At 37.2% G+C, this 27,281-nt stretch overlaps 2 protein-coding genes across 4 annotated transcripts in view; one reads left to right on the forward strand and one right to left on the reverse strand.

Annotated features, from left to right (window-relative positions):
* ADK (adenosine kinase) overlaps positions 1 to 27,281 on the forward strand; it is a 293,147-nt gene that overhangs the window by 174,149 nt on the left and 91,717 nt on the right. The gene's annotated exons all lie outside the window — the stretch shown is intronic.
* The window catches only part of LOC310902311 (uncharacterized protein), a gene marked incomplete at its 5' end in the record, with an annotated part of 35,686 nt that overhangs the window by 7,101 nt on the left and 1,304 nt on the right, over positions 1 to 27,281 (reverse strand). The window contains one exon of the mRNA XM_083843667.1: positions 493 to 26,504. Within this exon, the coding sequence (XP_083699793.1) occupies positions 25,606 to 26,504 (899 nt within the window). The 3' untranslated portion in view covers positions 493 to 25,605. The remainder of the gene's footprint in view (positions 1 to 492; positions 26,505 to 27,281) is intronic.

Raw genomic sequence — 27,281 nt, forward strand, 5'->3', positions numbered from 1 at the left:
TGAGTCGGTCTTTAGATCACCTGTACTATAATGACGTGATCTAGATCAGAGACTTTGAACATTACCACAACATGAATAAATAATAAAACTCTATTAATAAGAAACAGCAGCCCATCTGCACAGGATGCACAGCCACCCTAAATTCTATACATGTCAAGTGTAGATGAGAAACTTTGGGTTTCTTGAGGTAGTGCGCTGTTCCCATGTAGAGGAAATTTCCTTAATAAAAGGCTAAGTCATTAAGAAAGAAATACTTCTGTATGGAAATACCTCTTTTTTTTTTTTATTTTTTTAAGAAAAATAAGGCATGTATATTCTAAAACAAAGTACGAGTTATCTGGGTCTGGCAGAACTTCCTGCTTTTGAGACTTTAAATTATGAGATGGCAAGCATTGCAGGACAGGAGCTGTCGGGTCGTTTTGTAATTGTGAAGCAGTAGAACAATGAAAGCTGAATAGTCATGACACAAAATAATTCACTCAAAGGTCTTACCTTCCTCTCTGTTTCTTGCTTTCTTGAAATGTAAAGGCACCAGACAGATGACAAAGGGAAAACTCAGCTGTCCACAGAGAGAGACACCCTAATAAGCACTTAGCAAGATACTTAATGATTAACTGTGTGCATTAATTAGTTACAAGTGTTGTGTCATTAATAAATCTGTACTTAATTATAATGTTAAATACCTTAAGTGTTTTATGATTAATTCCATAACTAAAACAAGTGTTCACATGTTTGTAAATAAGTGATGATTGCAGAGTAATTATCGTTAGCTTGAGTAAAATGAATTGTTAACTGTGTCCTAGTAACCTATTCCTTTCGCTCAGCCTAAGAGGGGATGAAAGTTGTGGTTGGGAGAGGGGGTGTGGAAAATTACTTACTGTATTAATGTATTTGCAAGATAAAATTCTCTGCTGAAAATACTCCTGTATATTTTCAGATTATAATAATGTAAAACAGATTCAGAAACAGCAGCTTATTTTTAGCAACAATAGATAATACTGTTTTTTCATAGGTCTGTTAGTATTTTCTTTCTGCAGTTTAGAATGTTTTTGAGTTAATGAGAAAAAAGTAATCGTCATGTGTGTTTGGCAAAATGTTGTCTGTTTATGTGTAGTTCCTTAGAAGAATAAATAAAATCTAAGTGGAGTTTATCTTGATATTAAGTGATTGTACAAAATGTGTCTTACAGTCTATTTCTACCCCATTAAAAGTTGGACAAACTCTCGTTTAACTTGAGCAAAATCAGACCGTTATTGTTCTTCACATAAGGAACTGGTTTAGTGGCTTAAGCTACTAAAATGCAATTGAGAAAACTGCATTTTCTTAGAACTATAAATTAAAGTCCTCATTCTTCAGAGACAAATGACTTGAGTGCTTACTAGTCTAAATAAATAAATAAATAAGGGGGGTCCTTTATTTTTTTTTCTATTAAGTTTTCTAAGAATGGCAAGCGGTTTCATTCTTATTCAATATTTTTTTCAATATGTGTTCTTCAGACATTTTCACTTAATACTTTGGGGCTCATTTTGTAGAACAGATATCAGAAAATTCCGTGTAATTGAAAAAGCAGTAGGAAGATGTTTCACACGTTTGTTTCTGCTCCTCTTACCTCACCACTGAAAAGCTTAGCTTATTGGTAAACTCCTAGGCTTCTCTTAAGAAAAAATAATGCTGGCATAAGAAGAAGAGTTTCTGTTTATCAGCTCTCCTTTTCTGAATGCATTCCTGGAGGCTTTGCTGTTATTGCCACTGTCTTACCAGATGGGTTTCATTGTGGTTGCTCATCCATCGGACTACTTTTTAGTTCCTCCTGTGCGTCATCATAACAGGAGAGAAAGGGCTCTCTAGACACGGCCTTGGCTGGACCACTCAAGGAACCTGAGGCACGTAATGCAGAGTCTGGAGCCATGAAAAAGTCCTGGATTTCCTGATTGTTCCATTAGAAGATTTTGCAGAACCTTGGCTTGGAAGCTTGCTGTTTGGTTTAATTCAGTAATGCTTGTTGTGAAATCTTCTGAGCTCCTGTTATAAGCACAACGTATTAGTATTATTTGCCTCGTTGTTGACAATTTGCCCCCAGGGATAGCTTCTTCAGCCAAATATTTCCATTTGTATTTACTAGAAGATATATATTTGATATACCCATGGGTCCCATCTGTCCCTGTTATGATTGTGATGTGCTCACAAAGGAAACTATTAATTATATTTCTGAAGAAATTAGGGGTGTCTACCAACAACATGTTCTGTATTAATATAATGATATGTAAAGATATTAAAAATGGAATTTTTGATTTGTTGTCCCAACACCAAGACTTACTCATTGAACAGTGCTTCAAAGAGGAGATGATTGCATGATAGATGTGTTCAAGAAGCATGGGCTATATAAGTAAGAGTATTGTGGTATTAGATGCACGTGCACAGGTAGGTATCTGTGCACACACGTTTCTTTCTGTGCTGGCTGGAATCTCTCAGTCTTGAACTTTATTTTTTCTAAAGATACCAGGCTTGTACTTGCATTATATAGTTCACAGTTTTTTTTTTTCCTGTAGTTTTAAGTATTTTTTATGTTACAATACAAGTGCGATTGCAGTTTTTAAAATCTTCATTTTCAGACATGAGAAATAACATTCATTTTTATCTCAGGGTAAATTTATTCTAGAGGTCAGATAACCAGACTTTAAAATACTCTTAGAGAAAGTCAATGCAACCTTCATTTCCTGGTCACACAACTGGCCTTAACACATACTTTAGATAAAAACAAATAAAAATCTTAGGCAGGTACAATGTTATTAAAAAAAAAAAAACTTTCCTTAATGCTGCTGTGTTGTATGTGTTTTTTTCCAGCAGCCAGCAGAACTTGCAAAAGCCAAGAGACAGATGTAGAATTTCTGTGGGACACTATTGATTTTACTATCTCTCATCAATTGCAAATTAATTTTGCTGCAGTTTATAAAACACTTCTATTGTTCTAGCTCTTGTTCTTAATAGCAGATGAGAATCTCTAGTTCAACTGAATTAAACTATTACAACACTGTGAGATAGAGCCAGAAATGAAATCTGGCTTACATGCTCAAGCATTGGAAGTCTTGCTTTCTGGAAAGCAGCCCATAATAACTTAAAATTTATATAATTTTAACTCCTTGGTATTCTTCAGATGCTTCAAGCTCTCTACTGGACATCATGGCACAGATTCATTAACCCAAGTTCTGTCAAAGACCTTCTGCCTAGTATTCCCAGCTGACTGCCTCGGTTTCACAAGCGCCTTACACAGTAGGATGCAATGAATCAAACAGAATCAATCCAGCCTCACTACTCCACCTCTGAAAAATACTCAAAATAACTGAATGTGTAACATTTTATTTTTTAAGTGCAAACATCCATTTTAAGTAATGATGGTTTTTAAGATGCATGTTTTATAAACTAATTAGCCATGCCATCTTATCTCCTTACCTTATCTGTAGGTCAGTGGCCTGTTAATGCATGAGGATTGTTTCACTGTGCTGCTGCTCCTAATTATCTTTTTGAAGATGTTGAAAGGAAAAAGCAACCAAACTCCATTCCATCTTTGAAAAAAGCTATGCTGTTAACCAAGTCTCAGTCCCTTCTCTGTAACACCTAAAAGTTGTTTGTTTTTTTCCAGAGAGAAATATAGGAAATTCAAGTTTAGTAATTTTTTATTTATTTTTTTAATGAGAGATGCATCTTTAGAGAAAAATACTCTAAAACTGCCTTACATTTTGGAAGCACACATTAGATACCTAAAAAAGGTACTGTTTAGAATATAATTTTTAAAAAGTGAAATGAAAACATTTTCTAGCTTTCAAGTCGTGGGATGCAAGACAATTTGAAGGCTTTTTTATTAGTTGGGTATTTGAAGTCTTTTTCTGGCTATCTAACTATGAACTGGTACAACTACCATCTACTTCACTTGCCACTGGGTTCTCAGTTTGTACCTTTTTTTCCATAATAGATACCACAAAAGAAGAGGCCATTTTGTACTCAAAACAGTAAAATCACTTTGTAGTAAGAATCTGCATTAATGTATTGAAATACCAGATGAAAGCAGATGACAAGTCCCGAACAGGGACTCAGTCTGTTTCGTAGTCCACATGGTCACGGGGTGAGCAAGAAATATATCTGTGAAGAATGAGTGTTGATCTGATCCTATTTACACAATAAGAAATAATAGGAAGTTTAAAAAAAAAAAAAGTATTTTTTAACTGCATGCCATCCTAATAATATAATAAAAATATTTACTGTTTAGCAGTAAGTAGAATCTTGCACACACATTTCTTCTCCAGTCCTCTCTTTTCCAGTGGAAAATTGCACGTGATACACCTTTGTGTCTTCTTTCTTTGTATTCTTCTGGGAATTTCTGATTGTTTTTACTGATAATATAAAAGCTTAAGAAATGCAGTGTGCCAAAATAGTCATTATTGAAATAGAAGAATCACCAGTAAGATGCAGCAGTCTCATGTCCTGTATCTGCAACATCCCTTAAGTTTAGAACTGGTGTAAATTCTGATATTTGTTGCAACATCAGGCCATTTTCATAATTCTGAATGTGTGCTTACAGCACTTTCGCGGTAAAAATGATTTCATGCAGTTTTGAAGAAAATTCAAGATGGCATTCCTTCATTTAGCATGTGCAAGGTTAGTTGGAGACTTTAGACAAAAATTTTGCAGTCCTGGAGATTAATTTGTTGGACAACTAATATAAAAACCCTATTTTTTAGAACTGAAAATCTGCTATACATGATAGATCTTCTTAACTATAATAAATAATAGCCCTTCTGTTCAAACATGTCGATACATTCCTGAATATTGTGAACACAGAGGACAATACTTACGACAGTCATGATTGGCCAGACAATCCATAGCAGAGCTTACAATTAAACCAATTTTTTTCCTATCCAATTTATTTCACACTGTTGTTGTTGTTAGCCCATAAAGTAAGCACATGAGCTTTAAACTCCTATTATAATTTCCATTTTTTTCTAGTACTGAGGAAATCAGTGACAACCTGTGACAGCCATTGGCCTGTAGACTGTATTAAAGGCAGTACAGGTCAGATCTCTGAAAATTCATGCTGCTGTTTTCCTCAATTGTTGCAGTCCTGGAGCTGTGAACAGCCCAAATAACTACAAAAGAACATCGAAGCATCACGTGTTCTGCTGAAGTCAGATAGTAGGTTATCACTGGCGTACTAGAGGCATGAAAGGGAAAACAAGCATGAAGTTACTTGGATGAAGCTTTTGGTAAATTGAAAGGAAAGTTTAAGGGTTCAATATTCAAAGCTACTTGCGTGTCTAGTAACATTGAGGGTCACCAAGATTTGTTCCAAAAGTAGTTTGTCAGCTGTATGCTAGCCCTGCTTAGGTTCTTTTTGAAAATCCTTTAGACCATGTCCAGTATTACAAGGATGAACAAAGCATATGTGCTTCTCTTCAATTTCATCTATTCTCTTTTGCTGTTTTCTCAAGTTTATTCTTTTCTCACTCTGCTCTGCATTGTGATCAGTCAGAAACGATGGCATGTTTGGACAACATATGCCCCTAAACTCCTTTTCTGATGAAACATTTGTTATGTTGAAATGTGACTACTAGTTTTCATGTTGTTGAGATATGCAGGCTTCTGTTACTTTTAGCTTTTGGTGTTGGGATTTTTCAAAAAGAGCCAAGTAAGGTATGCTCCTTTTTGAGATAAATTAGTGGTTGTGTGAGGTTATGTTCATGGGTGAGGATTTCTACAACCACTAAAGGGCAGTGCATGCCATCTTTCGGTTTCTCTTCTGTAGCTGTTGAACTGTCCTTGCTATTAAGCATGTTTAGATAGAGCCCATTGCTGGGCTTTTTTTTTTGCTTTTTTTTTTTTTTGAGAGAGAGAGCTTTGTGTGAGCTTGGTGTGGTTTTTAACACATAAGATTAAAGATATACTGCTGTGAGCAGGACATGAAGAGAATTCCACATACTGTCCTGTTCTTGTTCTTATTCAGAGGCCAACTGCCATATGCTCATAGCAAGTAAAAGAGCTGCTTGTTATTGAAACATTTTTGTTGGCCTAAAATTGGCTTGTGTTATAAGAGGAATCGTAATTTCTGTATTGGTTCTGAAACAGAAATACTGTGCAGATCTAAAGGCCTGGTTATGCCAAGCACAACGTGTGGTATTTACTGTGCAACTGAAACTCATAGCTGCGCTAATAAGTAAATATGACCAGGTTTTGGATTAAGCAAGTAAACAAACATAATAAATGAAGATATTTCAAATCGTGAATCTTATTAATGCACTGTGACAAGTATACTTTGGTTATTGATCAAGATGGTAATGTAGTAAATGTGTAGTTGGTTACATTAAAAATTTAACTTCGAACATTTAGCTAACAGTATCCACAAAATACTCTTTGGGATATGGCTTTTTTACCGGTACATGGCACCTGTTGGAAAACATGGTTATCTTTTTTCTTTTTTATTAGTGGTAACTACTACATTATAGTATTTTGCATAAAAAATAACGTCTGAGCAGGACAAGACTGCCATGAGTCATTGCGATGTTTTATATGACAAGTGTTGGCCAAGTATGTGATATAATAAAGTGGAATAACAGAGATGTACTTCATGTTTTTTAGGTTGGTAGTTTGCTTGGTCTTTTGGGTTGTTTTTCTTTCAATTTTAGCGATGCAGCAGATTTTGGGTTCAGTTAAGTGGAACTGGAGAAATTTTACCCTAATGACAAATGAGAAATACATCTTTTCTTTCTGTATGCAGGAAGTGAATAAAGTCCTATAGTGATTTGAATAAGAACATCTCCTTCTGGGGAATTTTTTGTAATCTGAAGGGTTGTTTTTACATTGATACCATTGTGTTTTCAACCAAATTCTAGTGGCAGAAGGAGTGAGAAAGTCATTTTCTTCAGTTTGGGTATGACAGGAATGCAAATGTGAAATAGATATTCAACTGTTTCAAAGAGAATATGCAGCCTGATGGCTGCTAGTCCCTCAGTCTCAGGTCTAATGGCTTAGCAGGTCTTTATAGACTATTGCCATGTTATGGAACCCCATGACATCTAGACTGATGGAATATTGTATTTTGCTCAGTTGTTTTCTTTAGCTTTTTTTTTTTTCATAAGAAGGGTAGTATTCAAACTAACTGGTTACAGTGAGTTCCTTTTCCAGCAGATGGGAATTCCAGGAATCAGATTTGGGTAGGGAAGACTAAATGACCAAAGGAAGGAAAGGGTCAGTGCATTTTGCCCATTTTTTCTTAAAAGCAACAGAAGCTTGTGAAAAAGTATCAATTCCAGTACCTGGCCTCCCTTCTTTTAAAGCTAAGTCTTTGAATTAAATTACCTGGAATAAACTAGGCACACAGCAGCATAAGAAAAGATAGGCCATTGAATTACGTATTTTAATACGAAGATTTTTTTTTACTGTGCGTTGAGTAGCTTATAGGTTGGGTCTTTGTAGGTTTTGTTTGTTTATTTGTTTTGTTTAAGAAAACTTTTTGGAAAGCTTTTTCTTTAAAAAAAAAAAGATGCAAAAGGGTTCTGCTATAAGAAAAAAAATCTATCCTTAGTACTTCCTGGTGAATCTTTAAAATGATGAGATGGTGATAAGTATCCCTCCAAAAAAGTCAAAAATTCAAAAAAAAGTCAAAAAAAAAAGGTCAAAAAGTCAAAAAAAAAAAAACCAACACCAACAGCTGGGATTGCAACAAGGCTTTGTTCAGTGTCCTACTGAAAGGTGACTGTTTGGTGCACTGTCTCTTTAGGCAGTTTCCAGACCAGATTTTTGTGAGAGAAATATCTGCAAGAGAGTGTTGGGGAAGTGATTTTATCTTTGTAAAAAAATACTGGATTTGATCAAAATTAATTTTTCTCAACTTTTAAAAAATAAAAAAACTTTAAAAAAATATTTTACCAGCACAGGGTAATGCATAGTCCTCCCCTGTTGTCATCTGATGGAGAACTGAATTCTAGACAGAGCTACTGCATGCCTTCCTTTCACTTTCTCTGCTTCAGATTTCCTGGAAAGATTACTATCTTAGCTCAGAGAAGACCTCCAGCACAAACCAAATTTTGGCCCAAATTAACAGCACAAAGCTCTGTCAGGAATGTGGCTTGGATGTTAGGAAAAGGTTCTGCACCGAGAGGGTGGTTGGGCACGGGGACAGGCTCCCCAGGGCAGTGGCCACAGCACTGAGCCTGCTGTGGTTCAAGCAGTGTTTGGACAATGCTCTCAAGTATTTGGTTTGGTTTTTGGGTGGTGCTGTGTGGAGGCAGGAGTCAGTGTTTGATGATCCTTGTGGGTCTCTTCCAACTCAGAATATTCTATGAAACTGAAAGACTGACAAAGCTGTGGACAACTGAGGACAGTCTTACCATTTGAAGTATGAAACCACTTAAATAATGGTGCGACACTGAAGGGGAATCCTGATGTGAGCTGTTAGGTATCAGATGGCTTGTTATCACCAAAGGAGGTGCAAGAGACTGTTTGTCCTGGTTGTTTGCAGGGCAAAGACAAGCATCTTTTCCCTTTACAGGACTTGACTGCTAAGTTGAGGTTCTTTCTATTTGTCTCTGAAGCATTGGAGATTGGTCACAGTGACACACATGAAGAAAAGCTGTATGTTATGTTACTCCTCCCAGTTGTAAATATGTCTGGGGCCTGATTGGTGTGTCTTGTTCATCTACTCATTGATAAACTCTTTGACAGGTTTGGAGTCAGAAGGATTAGCAGGACATTTTTCCTCTTTGTTCATCATGGCTGTGGTGTTCTTCCAAAGGCAGTTTAAATTTCATCTGATAAATTCCTTATCACGTTGCTAGCATCTGTATGCAGAAAAGTGCTTGTACCTCTGATTGCTTCTATTTTCTCAGGAAGATGTTATAATTGTGGATTGAGGTCTTTTGCATCTCACATTAATGTTATAATTTGGGGAACTGTTCTAATTTTGTTTGTTTGTTGGTTTGTTTGTTTGTTTTCCCATGGTTTTGCATGGTTGTTTTTGGCTGCTAGCCTAGTAGGTAGAGATATTTAATAAATATCTATAAAAAACACCACTTCTTTGTGTAAGGAGACTAGACATGACGGGTGCAATACCTGCGTTCCTAGTTGTTAGGAAGGTTACATAGCTGGTCAGTAATGAGTGTACTTGTTGATACAGATGTAGATCGCATGACTGAAGTATATCCAGTTTGCAGGGATGAGAATGTTAGCCTTTGAGTCTGTGTCTTCCTGGAGAGCCTGGTAACATTGCACAGCCACGTGTTTCTAGAAGATGCCGTGATCTGTTTTGCCACTCACTTGCTGTGTCTGAGGCAGATCGCAGACGTGGCGTGAGCGGCAGCAGAAGATGCTGCTGTCAGCCTAAGGCCTTCCTGGCTCCAGCTCCCGGAGGAGAGGGAGCCACACTGTGAGGTCTGAGCATTGCCGGCTGAACCGGTAAGGAAGCAGCAGCAGTTAGCTGCCGAATGAAATGCACCAGTGGCACCAGCGCCGGCAGATGGGTCTCTGTGGTGTCCGTAGTGGTGTGAGCTTACAATCCTCAGTGGACTGACATTAATCTGCAAGGACTTACTACCTAGGGTGAGGTTGAAGAGTTTTAATGAAACAGCAGGCCCTTCAGTTCCATGCCGTGCGTCTCTTTACATTTACAGTCTGGCGTTTTATACTGATATACACCAAAAAGCATAGGAAGATGCATGTTTCATAACAATGTTCTACAAAATATCCATAAAAGTCTATGTAGAGAAACTTTCAGTATTTAGACTAAGCTATTAAAGTGTATTTGTATTTGTTTGTTTGTTGGTTTTTTAATTGAATTACAGGAATATGTTAGTACTGAATGGTATATAGCCTTTTAAAACAAGAAAAGAAAAATCACTGCCAACTGCTGAACAGCTAATTCACTCAATATAAAACAAAGATGCATTTCTGTTGGGATAACGACATGCATCCCATCTCCTTGACAACCGCTCTAATTACCTCAGCTTGGACGATCAATATTTGATCTTTTTCCCACTATACAAACATGTCACTTTAACTCCATAGCTTTCTCTTAGCTTTTTGATAATTTGCAGCCAAGTGAAAATGGTTCTTTCTATTTCTTCTCCCTGGCTTGAGGCCAAGGGTTCTCTCAATAGTATAATGGAGTTCATTGATATGAATTTGTTGATCTCCTGGGTAGTTTTTCACAAATTTAGGGCAATTAAAAACCTTTAGAAAGCATTTCAGTTGGAGTTACTATTGGTTGTTCAATAATTTTGCTTTTAGAAATTACTTCATCACTTTATGATCATTTTTGCTTCATCTGTTCATAAAACAACTTCAGATGAAAGACAAAACACCATTTTATTGAGTAGTTTATACAGACATAAGAAACAACTTTCAAACTTTGAATTGAGTGGCAGTTTAGAAATACTTTAATTGAAACTTTCAATTTGTAAGAATAAGAATTTTTTATCTTATTTTGGATTTTGAAAGTAATTCTTCCTTTCAGTACAACAATAATAAACCTTGATGAACTTTATAAATGCTTACAAAAACTTCCTAGACATACTTATATAAAATAAAAAAGGAACCCAGGGTTAGGGTGAGGTACTGAACTTATTTTCACATGTTGGTAAGGAGTCTAGTTTCCTTGTAAAGAAAATGGAATTTGTGGGAAAAATTAAGAAAGTAGCAGTCACATAGAGATGGAACTTGAACATTTCTTTCTGGAAAACAGGGAGAGATGTGCTCTGTCATTTTGGAATAAAAGGTCCATGGACATTTACTTTGATCTTCTTGTATATGTTACACACATAACTATGCTGTCTATGAAATGCAAAACAAAAAAGAAAAAATTCACTGTGAGTTCCATGGTGAAAATATGTCAAACAATTCCTCAAAGATTTTAACAGTGTCTGGGTGACAGAAAATGGTGGAGTTTTGTTTGCCAATAGGTGAGCATAATGCTGAGATTTCAGGCAGCTTCACCTTGCAAGGATATAATGGAATGCTGAGAGATCTTTGCTTTGATAAGGGGAAAATTACATTATTAAAAGGAAAACAGCTGTAGCTGATAATGTTTAAAATTATGGGAAAAGTTATTTCAACTTTATACCAAAACAAGGAAACAAACAAAAATCTGTCTAGCCAAAATTCCCTACCATAATAATTTTCTACACTAAATTAGGAAGTGATCCTGTGAAGTAAATGGTTTTTTTTACACAAAGACCTAACAATCTGATGTGATAATGATGATAATAATATTGAATATGCAAAAAAAAAAGAGCAGAATTAAGGTTATCTGTGGTTGGTCTTGATGGTGGCTTTCCTCATCTGTGAAACATTGCATTCTGCAACTTGAGGAAGAGTTTTTGATTGCACAGGGTGTTAAGTGGAGGGGAAGCTGAGCGCAGAATGGCAAAAGATGGAAAGTGTGAAGTATAGAACAAATTATTAGCTATTATCCATAATCTCCAGTGAACAGGAGTATCTGCCTGAGTAGACAGACACACTTTCACTCTTATTGTACCCCAAGCAGATGCAAGTTTATGATACAATATTCTGATGTGTCCAAAGACCAAATAGCCATCCATATTCTGTGCAGCACCAAGCATGACGTAAGGTACCGATTTGCTCAGATCCACCTATTAACTAACTCAGGCTCAGAACTGCACTAACATAACTTACCCAGCTCTTGAATTTGACTGTACTTGCAGTCAGTTGGCCCAAATTATCTGTGCATCTGCCTAAAAAAGACTATTTGAAATACTAAATCTAAATTAATCAATTTAACTGAAGTGTGTCCTTATCAGTTTCTGAAAGTACACTGTGCTTTCTTGTTGATCATTGCATTTATCATTTCAGAGTGGATTCATGCAAACCTCAAAGCAGCAAACTTGTTGGAAAGAAAAGGCACAGCTAAGTACAGCGTTATGCGCCAAATAATTTTAAACATGTTAGGTATGAACAGCAGACTTTTCCAAATGAACTGATCATGCTTCCACTCACAGGGAACTCTGGTATATTGATCAAGTTTGTGGAGGTGTTAGTACATGGGAGATGATACCCTGCAGTCCAAAAAAGCCTTGTGAGTTGTTCAGTGTGGCAGTTCAGAAGTAGTGAACACTCAAAATTCATGGTAGGGAACGGAGGGATTTAATCAGAATAAACTCTTTCTGTCATGTGTTTTATTTACTCATTTGTTTCCTTTTTTTTTTTTCCCATGCTGTCATGAGCGGGAATCTATTTTGTTGAAAAATACTGAGATTATCAGGGGTGGACAGTGCAATGTTTTTTGCTATCGGGAGTAGTATTGTCATCTTGTTATTTTCTCTTTAGAAATTACTGTCAAGTTCTTGGTGTTTTATGGAAGAGTTTAGATACTTTGCTTACTGCATGCTGTGTTTATTAAATAGTTACACTGTGATGAATTATATTTGGTTCATAGTTAGACTGAAAGGCTAGTATGCCCAAGGATATGTTAAAATCTTTCCTACTGCTCATATTTGCAAAACAAAATCTGTCATAGTCGTAAGTCAGGACAAAAATACGTCTAGCCAAATACTCTGTATCTGACAACAGCTAATATTAAATATTTAAGGAAATGGTAGAAGCAAGAGTCTTTCTTTCTTCTGATAGCTTGTGGCGGTCAGCAGTTTCTGGACTTTAGTAATCTGAAGTTGAATCTGGAGCACCATGATATATGACAATTCATTCATTTGAAGAAAAATTTCTTTTGATATAATAGGATTGGTTTAGAACCTTTTTATTTTTTTTTTAAATTCATACTGTCACATTTTTGCTTCTTCAGTGTAAAGCATTTTAATGTACATCCTGAGAATCTTGGCAAAGATTGCTTGTATTAAGGAGCTTCCGAACCTGTCATTTGGAACAGAGTACAAGAGTAAATCATTCAGTACCCATACTAGACAAGCAGAGTGTTAATAAGGTGACACTATTTAACTGAGTGTAGAATCATCTCCTTGAAGGCAAAAAAAAAAAAAATCATTTCCCATGAAATACCTCCTTTACTTAGGCTAATTAGATTCACATTTGAAAAATCTTCACATTTAGCAGTGGCCTAATTATTTAGCCAACTAAATATATATTGCTGTAACCAAAGGGACAGTCAAGAAAGGAATTACATTCTGTTATTTGTATGATGTCTTTTTTTATCTACTACAACAATTTGAGTCCAACTTTGTTACCATATTTATTTTTGTCAGAAGGCCCAAATCCAGAAGAAAGTAATCCTCAGGGGAAGAGGAAGAGGTTGAGAGAAGGGATAGTTAAATGAAAAAGTAGGTAGAAAAATGTAAAGGTTAAACCATTAAATTCAGTGTATCCTTATATTTTGTTTCTATATTGTCAAAGCACTATTTTCCATAGCAAGATACATAGCTTTGAACTGTGGATGTTGCTTTTCTTGCTTTTTAAATTATAGCTATGCTACTTCTGACCCAGATGGGTCATTTTGTACTTTCTCTTGGTTTTGTAGTTACAGAAAAGATAAAGGCTAGATGCAGAAATTATCGTTGTGGAATATGCTTGTCAAGTATTTTTAGATACAGGATAGCTAATTTTATCATAATACATCTAATTAATAGCCCAGTTACTTTAGATAGTAAAATATCTTCAGGACCCATTTCAGTATAAGCATTGTATGCAAAAAGGAGGAATGGTTTTCATGCACCTTATAATAATTTGTTAATTAAAAGTAAATAGGGCTCTTAAGCGGAAAATGAAATATCCCATTGCTTGGAATACCCTGATGCAGTTTTTATTACAGGTTGCATATGGTATCTGTTAGGAATTTGAGCATGGGTTGGTTGTTGAATTATTGTGTGGATTAGCTGTAGTATTTGAAGGTTCTCGACTTTAAAAGCATGTGTCTGTTTTAAATCCTACATAAATTCCTCACAGTTTTTTAGAACAGTCTGTAACTCTAACCAGGGCATTTTTAACACCACAGCTTCAAACAACAGCAGGGGCAAATCTAAAACATTGCTTTGAGTGGTTTCATAACATCATTAAAAGATTTCATTTTAATTAGATAAATTCCCCCTTTAACTTTTCAACCTTTCTCTAGTATGTTCTACAAGGCAAGGGGTGAAAAGACTAACTAAATTGAATTAAATATTAAAACATTAAAATTGGCATTTTAGAGCTCATGAGGAAAAGACAGGGAAAAAAATAATGAAAAACATATTTCATGCATATTTTAGATTTTATTTTTAAGACCTTTCCAAAACTATTATGAATATTCTTAGTAAGAAATATTATAGGTTGTGTTGTCTCCCTGGGCAGCTAAAGTTTCCAAAAGGAAGTTCAATATGTAATACATCTTTCACATGTTATTTTAATAAAAAATCAAGTCATTTGTGTATCCACTGTTAAATGGAGACTCATTGTTTGGTCGTGTTTCCCTACATCAGCAAATACATTTAGAAAGAATAAAGTAAACTGTTTTTCAACTTGCACTATCTCCCAAATCACGTGTCTAAAGGATTATGTTTATGTTACAGTAGAAGTGATCTGAGGTTGCATGTGAAAATAGCTTAACTGGTGTCTCCTTGCTTGTGTCTGTGTCCAGTTGTGGCTTTTTTTTTTTTTTTAATGTATGCATTCATTTGCATGTAGTTGCATGTTTGCAACTTTTGACAATAATTGAGCTCTCTCATTCTTCTCACTCAAGAGCAGAAAAACTTTCTTGGTATCAAAGTAATGTGATCTACAGAAGAGTGAATGAAGGAGAAATTACTTTTACTTACATTACTCTTTTTCCAGAGCAATTTGTAATTTATATAAATATTGTTGAGGGAACCTGGTCACTGCATGTAGGCACTGAGCTGCACTGTAAAACCAGTAGAGCTCTCACCACGGTGGATCATTAGTCTGGAACATGCTGAAAGAATTATAACGAGTCTTTGCAGATTTAAAATGCTGTATAGCACGACTGTAATTTGTGTTATTGCCTTGCTGTCCCTGGTATTGGTAGAAAATGAGTCACTCCCTTTGATGCCTTGTGAAACACGGTGTCATAGGCAGCATATGTTTATCTTGTTTCTGAGGCTGTTGAGCGCTGACTTGTTTAAGAACATAAATTCTGTTCAAACCCATTTGAATGAGTTCTCGAATTTGAGACTGAGGCAGGTACAGTAGAGTTAGCTCAGCAGTGTGGTACAGTCAGGAGAGGGTTTTTTTTGTGCTGAAGTTGGCCTTCATCCTACCTGTGAATACATCCAGTCTCTACTGTAGCAGAAGCTTGGGTAATGGAGCTTTAACACAAGAGTGGACATCATTTTCCTGTGTGCTGGGCCTGAACTTCCCTACTGGCCTACACAACAAACATGCCTCAGGATTTTGGGCCCAGTGCTCAGACACAAAATCAGAAAAGGGGCTTAAAGCAATGGGATTTAGGTCCATCTTCAGGTAAATTTTCCTGTCGGTGATTCAGACTGTGGATGATCAAAGAGTTATTGGATAGTTCCCAAAGGGGCCGTGGAAGAACGTTTTACTCATCTTTCGTTTAGATATATTGTAGCTTTGCTTGCCCACACAGACAGTATGTTCTCCTCCTCTAGAATGTTTTTCTCCTTTCATATATAGTCTCAGTGCTTCTGACAAGGGAGGTACTGCATATTGAAGGCACCCAGCGAAGATAGCTAGAAACACCAGTAATTCTGGTTGTGGTCTCAAGGGTTACTTGTTCATGGCTAGAGATTTCTTTTTTAATTTTCCCTGCGTGTACCAATGGAAGATTTTTAAAGGGTGGATTATGCCATTCGGTTTGTCAAGGAAACCCGGCTTTTTGTTTCAGTTCACCGAGGCCTTAGCAGTCATGATGTACTAATGGAATAGGAAAATAATATTGAACAGCTGTTACTGGATTATCTGACTGGATCCCAACATTAAAAACGCAAGTAGCAACTACCTAGATTTATTAAGTCTGTAGGAGCTGACAAGAAGGCCTTTGACAGTCAAGGACTTCTATTTCTACCTCTTACTGTAAATTGAAAGTGACTTGGCTCCCTTTTCGGATTAGATATTGTTCAGTTTTATATATTGATCGGTGTTTTCTAAATGCTTTTAAGGCTTTTAGACCAGGTGTTATTTGAGGAGTCAGTTTCTCTGTTCCTTTGTGAGCTGGCAGAGTGCTAGAGTGTTGCAAGGTGATTGACAGGGCATACTTGTGGTTTTGTCACTTACCCTTCTATGTAGTACAAAGAAATAAGAGAGAAGAAATAGAGAAAAATAGATTTATTAGCTTGATAGTTTCATATAATTATGTCTAAACCTCTTTGCATTTTTTTTCTAACAACATCGTAGAAACTACAGCGTATTTAAGAGGAAATTGAAGTAACTTCTGAAAACTATGTTCTGGAATTAAATTCTATTTGGTTTTTATTTTTTAGTGGACTCTCCATAATTTGCCCAAATCTACCAATTCTTAGTTGGCTTATGCTACTTTATGTAAAAAATTGATTGTTTTTAAGTTTTCACTACATGTTATTCAGTGGCGATACAACTTGGCATCTCTGGTAATTCTCAGACAATCTTAAAGCACTTTCTAGATTATATAATTGATGCATCATATAAGGAATCAAAAAGAATGAAGCTGTTCAATGACTCACAACAGCACTATGTGCTAGTTTAGGACAGGAAGTGTGGAATAACTATGTGCAGCTGGGTCTACAGGATGAAATTAAATAGACAGGAAATACTTAACCAAGCTGGAATTTAACCACATCCAAAATGGAATTTGATGTGGAGACTAGCACCTTTAATTATATGAAAGATTTTCAAAGGAGCGCTTATGGTCATATGTGGCCACAATTTTAATTTTCTTGTGTTGATGCTAAAATTCAGTTATTGATTGAACCAAATTTGACTTATCTTGTAAGAATGTCAAGATCCTAATTGTCTTTAAGTTATACTTGCCTTTCCTGTGAAGTATTTAATTCTTGAATCGAAATGCACTTATGATTCCCCAGGATCAAATTATCAATCAGTAATGATTGATTTTATTTTTGACTGTGTAACCATTACACCCCCCATCCCCCATTTCTTCTCGTTTTTCTATAATTGCAGGGTGTGGACAGAACTGACTTTGGTTAGTATTATGTGAGTATGCATGAAGTAAAATCATTATCAAAACAACTCCCTCTCTCCCTGGAGCCTTCTCAATGGCCTGTCACACAGACTTAACTTTTTGGATTTTTGTCCTATTATTGCAGTGCCTTGGAGCCTTAATGACAGATCCAGACACCATGGGGTGCTACCCAAAGAAACATTTACTGTTGTAGTGCAATAGGGAAAGCACAGAGAAATAAGAACAAAAAGATGACACTGGTCTGAGTATCCCAGAGTCTCCAGCGCTAGTTTTATAGTGGCCCTGGAAAAGGAGAGGCTTGTGTGTGTGCTTATGGGAAGCACTTCACCTGCCTGTGGGTCAGAAAGGGATAGAAGCAGATAGCTACTTGTTTCAAAAGGGTTAGAGCAAGTAGTGAATACTCACAGATAATCTCGCTTAAGATGGGTATGAAAGCCTTGGAGGAGGAGACAAGTAGCTAATACTTGATGCAGTCAAGGAGGTGGTGAATGGAAAGTGATCTGATGGGACTGTAAATTATTTCTTTTTCAAGGTCAGTTGGAATAAGGTGATGTCTGCGCAGTTTAAGCTGTCTCACTAAACGGTGAAGCAAATGTTACATAGAAACTATTGGGAGAAGTAAAGTGAAGTCCTAAAAAAGATCTGAATTGAAAATGTGTGTTGAAAGTGTGGTTCTTAAAGTCACAATAAGTCACAACTTGACCAGAGAGAGGGGGAGTGAGAAAGGTCCTTGACCTATCAGCTTAAATACATGTTTGGTGATAAGATTATCTGCAAATAGGCTGGAGCTAGAGATGTTCTAAAGGTGTCTTAAACCAACTCCATGGACCCGTGTTCAGTAACATTAACTAGGATCTTCCAGAGGGTGTTTTGAAGGAGCTGTTAGAGAGATAAGAGCATCCAGAAAGGGAGAAGTTGTGAAAGTCAAGAGAAAAAGGAGATTCCAGAAACAAAAGTGTGTACAATTCTTCTAAAAGATGCTTAATGAAGAAAAAAGAGGTTACTTAGTTTTTCAGGGTTGGTAAGAGGTTTTTAGAGACTTTGATTGCATTTATTGATGCAACTTGCATCAGAGATTTAGTATAACATAAAAAGAGCAGAAACTGAAGTCAAGTTGGAGGTTGATGGCCATATTATGGAAAAATGGGGTAATAACCAAAAGATAGGACAGGTGAACCTGGAAAGAATCAAGGGCTATTATCAGTGGATGAAAGGACAGGGTGATGTAATTACCAGTTATTTTTATCATATAACTCTAATCCTGGTGAATTATAGCATAAATTATAGAATGTGCTACTTAAAAGATTAGAAATCATTATCATAAATTCTTTTCTGTTGTCTTGCTTTCTATACCCATCCTTTCCTTTTCCTTGTTACGACAGTTGGCAAATCTTTAGCTTGCTAAATTGTACTTTATGTCATTGGTACACTGAGGCGAATGTACCAGCGCAGTTAATAAATGGAAGCAGCTGGTTTCGTTTGCACTTAAGAGAATGCACAAACACACATCCATGATCTTCAAATCCTCTGTATGCTTTGGATACAGTTCTTATCCTGAAAAGCCATGCTGTGATTTCAATTAGTGCAGATGTGCACCAAGCCACCTTATTGGCTCAGAAAAGAATTCTTTTGTTTCAACACTCGAACTGCTAGATCTGGTTAATGTTACCAAATGAAAAAAAAAATAACATCACACCTATGGTATTAGTCTTATACTCCAGTATCTGAAAAAGCTTTGGCAGAAAAAAAAAATGTTATCATCTCATAGGGAAAAGCTGAATTCATACACAGGAACTGCAGGATTACTTCGACATTTTACTAGTCCCCTGTAACACCAGCAAGTCCCATAAATGCCTAATGGAAAAACAGCAGAAAATGAGATCTGCAGCAGGCCTTTAGAGATCAAATTTATGTTGCTGAACACTTTTTTCAGGTCAGGTTTAAAGGTCAAAAGAAAGTGGATAGATTAAATTTGCTGATTTTGCCAACTTTAAAAGCCTCTTTTAAAGGTTTTCTGTTTCTATGGACAGCCCCAATATGCTTTTGGATAGTTTTGTGCAAGAACTGATACGTATAGAACTTTTACTGTATTTTTCTCATGTGAGCAAGACGATCGTATAAAAATACATAGTTATCTCCAATGTGCCCTTGAGCAGGATCTGATTTAGATCATCTGGAAGTAATTAATATTTCCTATTAGTAAAATTTTTAGTATATATTCATTTTGTTTGCAGACTCAAACTCATCTATCACAGGGTCAGCTGTGACACCACAGTGACAAAAATAGCCACCCCAATTTGTTTTCACACTTATGTTAAAATTTATCTCCCTGTTTCTCACAAGATATGTTTCCTTTCTGTATCTCCAAGCAGAAAAGTATCTCCCAGTGAGCATCACTAACTTTATGCTCTGTACTTTCTTAAACGTGAGTAGAACCAAACAATATGCTCACTTGAGAAGGAATAAAGTGGAATACAAAAACTTAGCACAAAGGATATCTACATCATCAGTCTCTGCAAATACTAGTAACAAAAGGAATGACTGGGAGCGGGAGGATGACTGTTGGACAGTATTTTCAGAATCATAAGTAATTTGGGCACAATGCCAGAAATGTAATTTTAAAAACAAACCACCCTCTTTTCTACAGGATAGTAATATTACACAAAGACAAGTTGAGTTAGAAGCTTGGTTTCTGTATGTGAAGCTGCACAGAACAAACAGCATGTTTGTATTACCTGTATTTTATTTTGTAGTTTTATTTATATGGAGTTATTTCATCAGTCTCTAGAAGAATGAGTAATTCAGTATTTATATAGTGCAAGATGATTCAGTAGTAGCTTAATGTCAAGCTTTAGTACTTGCCAATTCAAAAAAATTTTACTTAGCCTCCACAGTCTGTCCCCTTAGAAAACTCTTGAATGTGTAGTAATTTTAGTTGTTCTCTCATTGTATATATGTACTTGTAAATTATGCTTAAATTGACAGTCCTCAAAAAGTCTTCTAAAAATTACCTGGAATTGCTCCTTTATTTTTTAATGCTTAGTGGATACTTTTCTGTTATGTGATGACTTTTAGGGTGTTAAGCTTTCAGTAAAGTAGTTCAGAATTTTGTTAATATCAAATTCAGCAAAGGCCATAGACAACTGTGTGTTGGCGTTCATTTGTGTGAATTCTTTATATGCTTTTTAAAATTAGGTATCTCTCTGGAGTGGAGAAATTAAATGACATCTTTAAGTACAGATTTACCAGTGTCTCCGTATTTTGAAGTACATTTATAGTCACTCATTTAGGAAAAGCTTTTCCTTCTTATATAGCTATAAACACTAAAGAATCTTACTCCTGCAGTTCAGTTCTTTAGCAAATCTCCTGCCAGGATTTGAAGAGCTAGGTGCCATGAGATCTGTGCATCTTGCATGTAGTCATCCCATGGGAGGGTTTGATGTTTGAACTCTGCTGCTAGTTATGATGCTTTTCAAACTCAGCCAAAGTGGACATAATGATTCCAGGTTCAGCGCTAACAGAAGAATTTACTGAAATGAGAGCCCAAATATCCAAGCACTTTTAGTGAAATATCGTTATCTTTTACAATCACAAACACAGAAGATCGTGTGACCAGACACAGAGCTTATAGAACTAAATGAAACAAAACTTAAGGCCTGAGTTTCAACTTATGAACAACTTATCACAAAATGTGCATGAACTCAGGGTAAATTTGAAAATTCTCCTTTCAGAATGCAGCTGATGGGACAAATTTTAATAAAATTGGATACATCTGTAGTGGTATCATATATCAACGAAGAGGCAGACAAAAGAAATAGGAATTTATTGGAAGAATCCATCTGACTTTTCTTGTGGGCAGAATTACATCTGGCATTTGTGAGGGTGTGCCATTTCCCAGATCTTCGCAGTATGTTGGCAGACTATTTTAATAGGCTTGGATGTTCATTTGGGAGAGCATGATCTCTGGATAGATACATAATTCACTGTAGTAAAACTAAGGTAAAAAACTCCTCAGAACAGACTCTTTTGCCATACGAAGAATATCCAAAAGCAATACAAATTTGTAACAGCCACTCAGAAAAGCAGACGAAGTATTACTATATCAAAATGCCAGACATTCAGATGTTTTATAAAACTTAATTTTTCAAACAGCTCCTTGTCATCTGTATCCTCTTCTCAGAACATAGAATGATTATAATGGTCATTATGGAAAATTGCTAGTCATCAGTGCTATTAAATATCCAAATTCTAAAATGTATCACACAGTCTTGACGTTGTTGAATATTTTCCAAGAATGGTTATTCACCGTAAGTATTCTAAAATTCCTTTGCTATGCGATTAGAGTGGACAGGGGTACAGCAGGGTATATGAAATATAAGCAATCATCTTTGTGGAGTGTAGATGCCAGAAAAGCAACTTCACTGGGAGACTTCTGCAACTCCTGTGCATCTGAACGCAATTTGTGAGGAGTAAATAGGGTCAGAAGACACCTTCGATTCTTGCTTCATCCATGTGTGCTGAAGTACTGCTATACTACAGCCCATTCTCTGAAATGAGCTTTTGCAGCAGCCTGAGCCATACCACGATATTACTTGGAGGTTATGGGCATGCATTAGTTACTACACGCCCATTCTGTCAGATTTACAAAGTTTACTGCTTGCTTCACAAGTCTGAGGCCCTCATTCAAGGATGAGTCACGTAATTTCTCTCCTTCTAGACAAGGCTGGGGCTGCAGGTTTTAATAATTGACAATAATTGCTTTTGTTTAATCCTAGCAGTTAAGTGGAATAAACATTTTCTTATTATTTATATCAGTTTTCCAGCTGGGAAGGTGTGGTTGAAGCAGACTCTCATCTGGTTCTAGTTTACACTGGAAGCAATCTGCTGGGTGCTGGCAACAGAAAATGTTGACTCTCTTTGTTGGGTTTGTCCAAAGTACTTGCTCAGATGGTCAAGCTAGAACCTAAAAATTAACTTAAAATGCTGTATTTAGTGTAAGCTCTTTGTTCTGGAGCAGTTTTGACTCTTTCAGTGTCTATAAGGGGAGCTTCCCATCAGCCTGCATGTCAGGAAAGTCAAGTTCTGAACAAGTTCAGCAAGCTTTACAAAAACAGGACCAGTTTCACTGTTGGCACAATGGTAATGATTTCTAAAAACTAATATAAAGCTTCTTCCAGCAAGAGATTATTCTTCTCTTCACAGTTCAGTTTTGTGTCCTGGTGACTAATAAAAAAAATTAAATCTTAAGTGTTGGGGGGTTTATAGCACCCATGGAGAACATGTATATGGGTAGCCACATTAAGGATCAAGTTTACCTTGACAGGAGCTACTGTGCTACAATAAACACTTTTTCAACAAAAGTGTCATTTGCTACTTTTTTAAAAAGAGGCTGAATGTGCCCATGTGCTACTTGTACCTGAGTGACGGGTCAGAAGGAATGCCTCTCTAGCCTGACGAGTGGCTTTTGGGGTATGGAAACAATAAAGAAGTATTCTATTTGTTTGTGGATCCTGGTTAAATTACTGATGAGGACAGATAATATTTTATAAACCTTTTTTTTTTCCAGAGATAATTTTTTTGCACTGTGTTTCGTGGGATAAGATTTTCCTACTACAGAAAGATAGAGCATAAAAGAAGGAATGGAAGGCAGTTTGCACTTCAAATTAATACATTTGAAGTGAACAAAGCCATCCATTGTGTTGCTTTCTTATGACTGTTGTTAGATATTAATTTGATAAGGACAGAGTATGTTAAAATGGGACTGAAAAAAATGTTGAACCTTTTTTTTTCATGACTGCTTTATCATACATTATAATGTTTATTGTTGAGATTAAGTACTCTCTATTCAAGCAGTAACAAGTTTCATAGTGGAACAAAAGTAAGCAGCACTCACAAAATTCATTTCCACAAAAAGAATGAACAGAAAGATATGAAAACTATTGATTATGTTGTCTGTGGTGACATACAAACAAAGTGATAACTGTTCACATCTGTAAAAGTTGAAGAATGGCAATGTCAGATTGTGCAAAGATTAGCATAAGAATCTGACATCTTAGGTGAAAATTTATAATTACATTTGACGCTCTGGTAGAGATTCGAATGAGGGTGGAATCTTGTCAAGTAATTTTTTTTGTTGTTGTTCATGTCATTACCAACTGCTTAACCCTTTGATTAGCAACAATTATTACAATGGATAAATGAGGCTATTGGAGATGGAAATTTGTTTTCTTGTGATTTATAGCAGTATTCAAATATCTATTCCAGATAGCAGCCTCTTAAGCTTAATTTTGTTCTGCAGAAGATGTTTTAAGCGGCATCATATAGTTGTCACACTCTGGGGAAAGTTCTGCGACAGTAGCTGATGTGCATCCCTGCCCTTTCTGAAGAAAATTAGGGAAGTATCAGAAAGTTCTTCAATAAGAGATGTGAATTTTTTATCCATGGCTTTTGAACTCTGGTTTGGAAGTACTGCTTTTGCTTTCTTTTCTTGTTATTTGTGGAAGAGTTTGATACCACTGTGCTGGTATTTGGTTTCTTACTAGGCTGCTGACTGGGTTGGTCCATAAATGTTGATGAGGAGGCACTGCATGGAAGGGAGTAAAGAAAAAATCCTTGCTTTCCATAATAAGCTGTTTTGAAGAGAAAGTAAGCTCCAGTAAATAACTAATCATTGGGTTTTCCTATAAATGAAGGACCAGTATTGATACAGATAGACAAAAATATGTCTAAAACTTGAGATGAGACTTTCCACATTAGTTTTGAGGAATGCATGCTGCATTTTATTTCAACATGGACCAATAATTTTCATTCCAAAAAATGAGATTATTTGTGATACAGCTCCAAAATGTTCTAGTCTAGGTATTTAAAAAGTAGAAATAATGTTTATATAGCATAAGAAATAGATTTAAACTCACAGAATTGAGGAGGTGATTTTGAGACATCCCAACTTCCCTTTTTTTTTTTTTTAATAAAAGTAATAAAACATGAGCTTAAATGCTGATTTGAAAAGGAATGCTTTTTCATTTATCCCTATATGCGTCCAACGTGTCACAGTTAAAGATTCACTGATAACCTAATCTAGAATATCATCATTATAGTACATAAATTAGCACACACGTTAATGCTGACTGTTAAATACATCCCGTTAGCTTTAGTATCTATTTTTCTTATTCTCCCTTATTTTTAAGGACAAAAATTGCATGAGCAGAAAATCAAGTAAAGGAGAAACAGCGGAAAACATCTGTCGTAATTAATATTCTTGTAGCTCATTTCTGTCCAGAATACTGTCTACATGTAGGGCTGTAAACATTATTAAGATCCCATTGACTTCATAATGTGGAAATCAAGGAAGTCCCATGTGGTTTAGAAAAGGGCCTCAGGAGGACCTAATCTCTAAGGTGTTATTCTACTCATGATGCATTGTTGTGGTTTAACCCGGCCGGCAGCTAAACACCACACAGCCGTTCGCTCACCCTCCCCCCTCTCTCTCTGGGATGGGGGAGAGAAACGGGAAAGTGAAGCCTGTGAGTTGAGATAAAGACAGTTTATTAAGACAAGAAAATAATAATAATAATAATAATAATAATGATAATAATAATAATAATAATAATAGGGTCCGAAACAAGTGATGCACAATGCAATTGATTACCACCCGCTGACCGATGCCCAGCCTATCCCCGAGCAGCCGGCCCCCCACCCCGGCTAGCCACCCCTATATATTGTTTAGCATGACGTCAGATGGTATGGAATACCCCTTTGGCCAGTTTGGGTCAGCTGTCCTGGGTCTGTCCCCTCCCCTCTTGCTGCACCCCTATCCTGCCCGCTGGCAGGACAGAGCGAGAAGCTGAAAAGTCCTTGGCTTGGTGTAAGCACTGCTCTGCAACAATTAAAACATCAGCATGTTATCAGCGCTCTTCTCATCCTAATCCAAAACATAGCACCCTACCAGCTACTAGGAGGAAAATTAACTCTGTCCTAACTGAAACCAGGACAGATATCCACCCCTTGTTGCATACCATTTATGTCATGCTCAGGTTACACTCTTTCCAATACATTCTAATTAATCACCGTTTTCATCTATGGTATATAGCAATCATGGTAGTGATGACATACAGTATTATATAATAATTAACATAATACAATTCAACTCATGGGCTATTCTTACCCAGTATTAAATCCGCTTGAGGTACACACTGGACCTTCCCATTCTTTTGCATTACCCACCAAGTGCATCCAGGTCCCTGAGCAAAAGCAATTCCACGAATGGGTTTGCCTTTTCCTGAGGCAGGAGTAGCCCAGACTGTTTTACCCAGCATGTTTCTTACGTGTACTACAGGAACTTTATCCCCTTCTACAGTGCGTAGCAGGTTTGATTGGGCAGGTCCAGCTCAGTTGGCAGATCCCCTAGTATTGACTAACCAGTTGGCCTTTGCCAAATGCGTATCCCAATTTTTGAATGTCCCAGCACCCATTGCTTTCAGTGTAGTCTTTAACAGTCCATTGTATCATTCAACTTTCCCGGAGGCTGGTGCATGATAGGGGATGTGATACACCCACTCAATACCACGTTCTTTGGCCCAAGTGTCTATAAGGTTGTTTCGGAAATGAGTCCCATTGTCCGACTCAATTCTTTCTGGGGTGCCATGTCGCCATAGGACTTGCTTTTCAAGGCCCAGGATAGTGTTCCGGGCGGTGGCATGGGGCACAGGATATGTTTCCAGCCATCCGGTGGTTGCTTCCACCATTGTAAGTACGTGGCGCTTGCCGTTGCGGGTTTGAGGGAGTGTGATGTAATCAATCTGCCAGGCCTCTCCATATTTGTATTTCAGCCATCGTCCTCCATACCAAACAGGCTTTGACTGTTTGGCTTGCTTGATTGCAGCACATGTTTCACAATCATGAATAACCTGTGCTATAGTGTCCATGGTCAGGTCCACCCCTCGATCACGAGCCCATCTGTAGGTTGCATCTCTACCTTGATGGCCTGAGGTGTCATGGGCCCATCGGGCTATAAATAATTCACCTTCATGTTGCCAGTCCGGGTCCACCTGAGCCACTTCAATCTCAGCAGCCTGATCCGCCTGCCGGTTGTTTTGATGTTCTTCAGTAGCCCGATTCTTGGGCACATGAGCATCTACATGGCGTACCTTTACAACCAGGTTCTCTACCTGGGCAGCAATATCTTGCCACAATGCCGCAGCCCAGATGGGCTTGCCCCTGCGCTGCCAGTTGTTCTGCTTCCATTGCTGTAACCACCCCCACAGGGCATTTGCTACTATCCATGAATCAGTATAGAGATAGAGAACTGGCCACTTTTCTCGTTCAGCATTATCTAAAGCCAGCTGGATGGTTTTCACTTCTGCAAACTGACTCGATTCACCTTTTCCCTCAGCAGCTTCTGCAACTCGTCATGTAGGACTCCATACAGCAGCTATCCATCTCTGATGCTTTCCCACAATATGACAGGACCCATCAGTGAACAGGGCATATTTCTTCTCATTTTCTGGTAGCTTGTTGTACAGTGGGGCTTCTTCAGCACGGACCACCTCCTCTTCTGATGATATCCCAAAGTATTTGCCTTCCTGCCAGTCCATAATAACTTCCAAGATTCCTGGGTGACTGGGGTTTCCTATTCGAGCCCGCTGAGTAATCAGTGCAACCCACTTGCTCCATATAGCATCAGTTGCATGACGTGTAGAGGGAACCCTTCCTTTGAACATCCAGGCTAGTACCAGTAGTCGGGGTGCCAGGAGGAGCTGCGCTTCAGTACCGACCACTTCCAAAGCAGATCGAACTCCTTCATATGCTGCCAATATCTCCTTTTCGGTTGGATTTTAATGGGCCTCTGATCCTCTGTATCCCCAGCTCCAAAACCCCAGGGGTCGACCTCGAGTTTCCCCAGGTTCTTTCTGCCAGAGGCTCCAGGTGGGGCCATTCTCCCCGGCTGCGGTGTAGAGCACATTCTTTACATCTGGTCCTGTTCGGACTGGCCCAAGGGCTACTGCATGAACTATTTCCTGCTTAATTTGTTCAAAGGCTTGTCGTTGCTCAGGGCCCCATTCAAAATCATTCTTCTTACGGGTTACTTGGTAGAGCAGGTTTACAATCAGACTGTAATTTGGAATGTGCATTCTCCAAAACCCCACAACACCTAGGAAAGTTTGTGTTTCTTTTTTGCTAG

The sequence above is a fragment of the Anser anser genome (assembly GCF_964211835.1).
Source record: "Anser anser genome assembly, chromosome: 7".
Lineage (NCBI taxonomy): Eukaryota > Metazoa > Chordata > Aves > Anseriformes > Anatidae > Anser > Anser anser.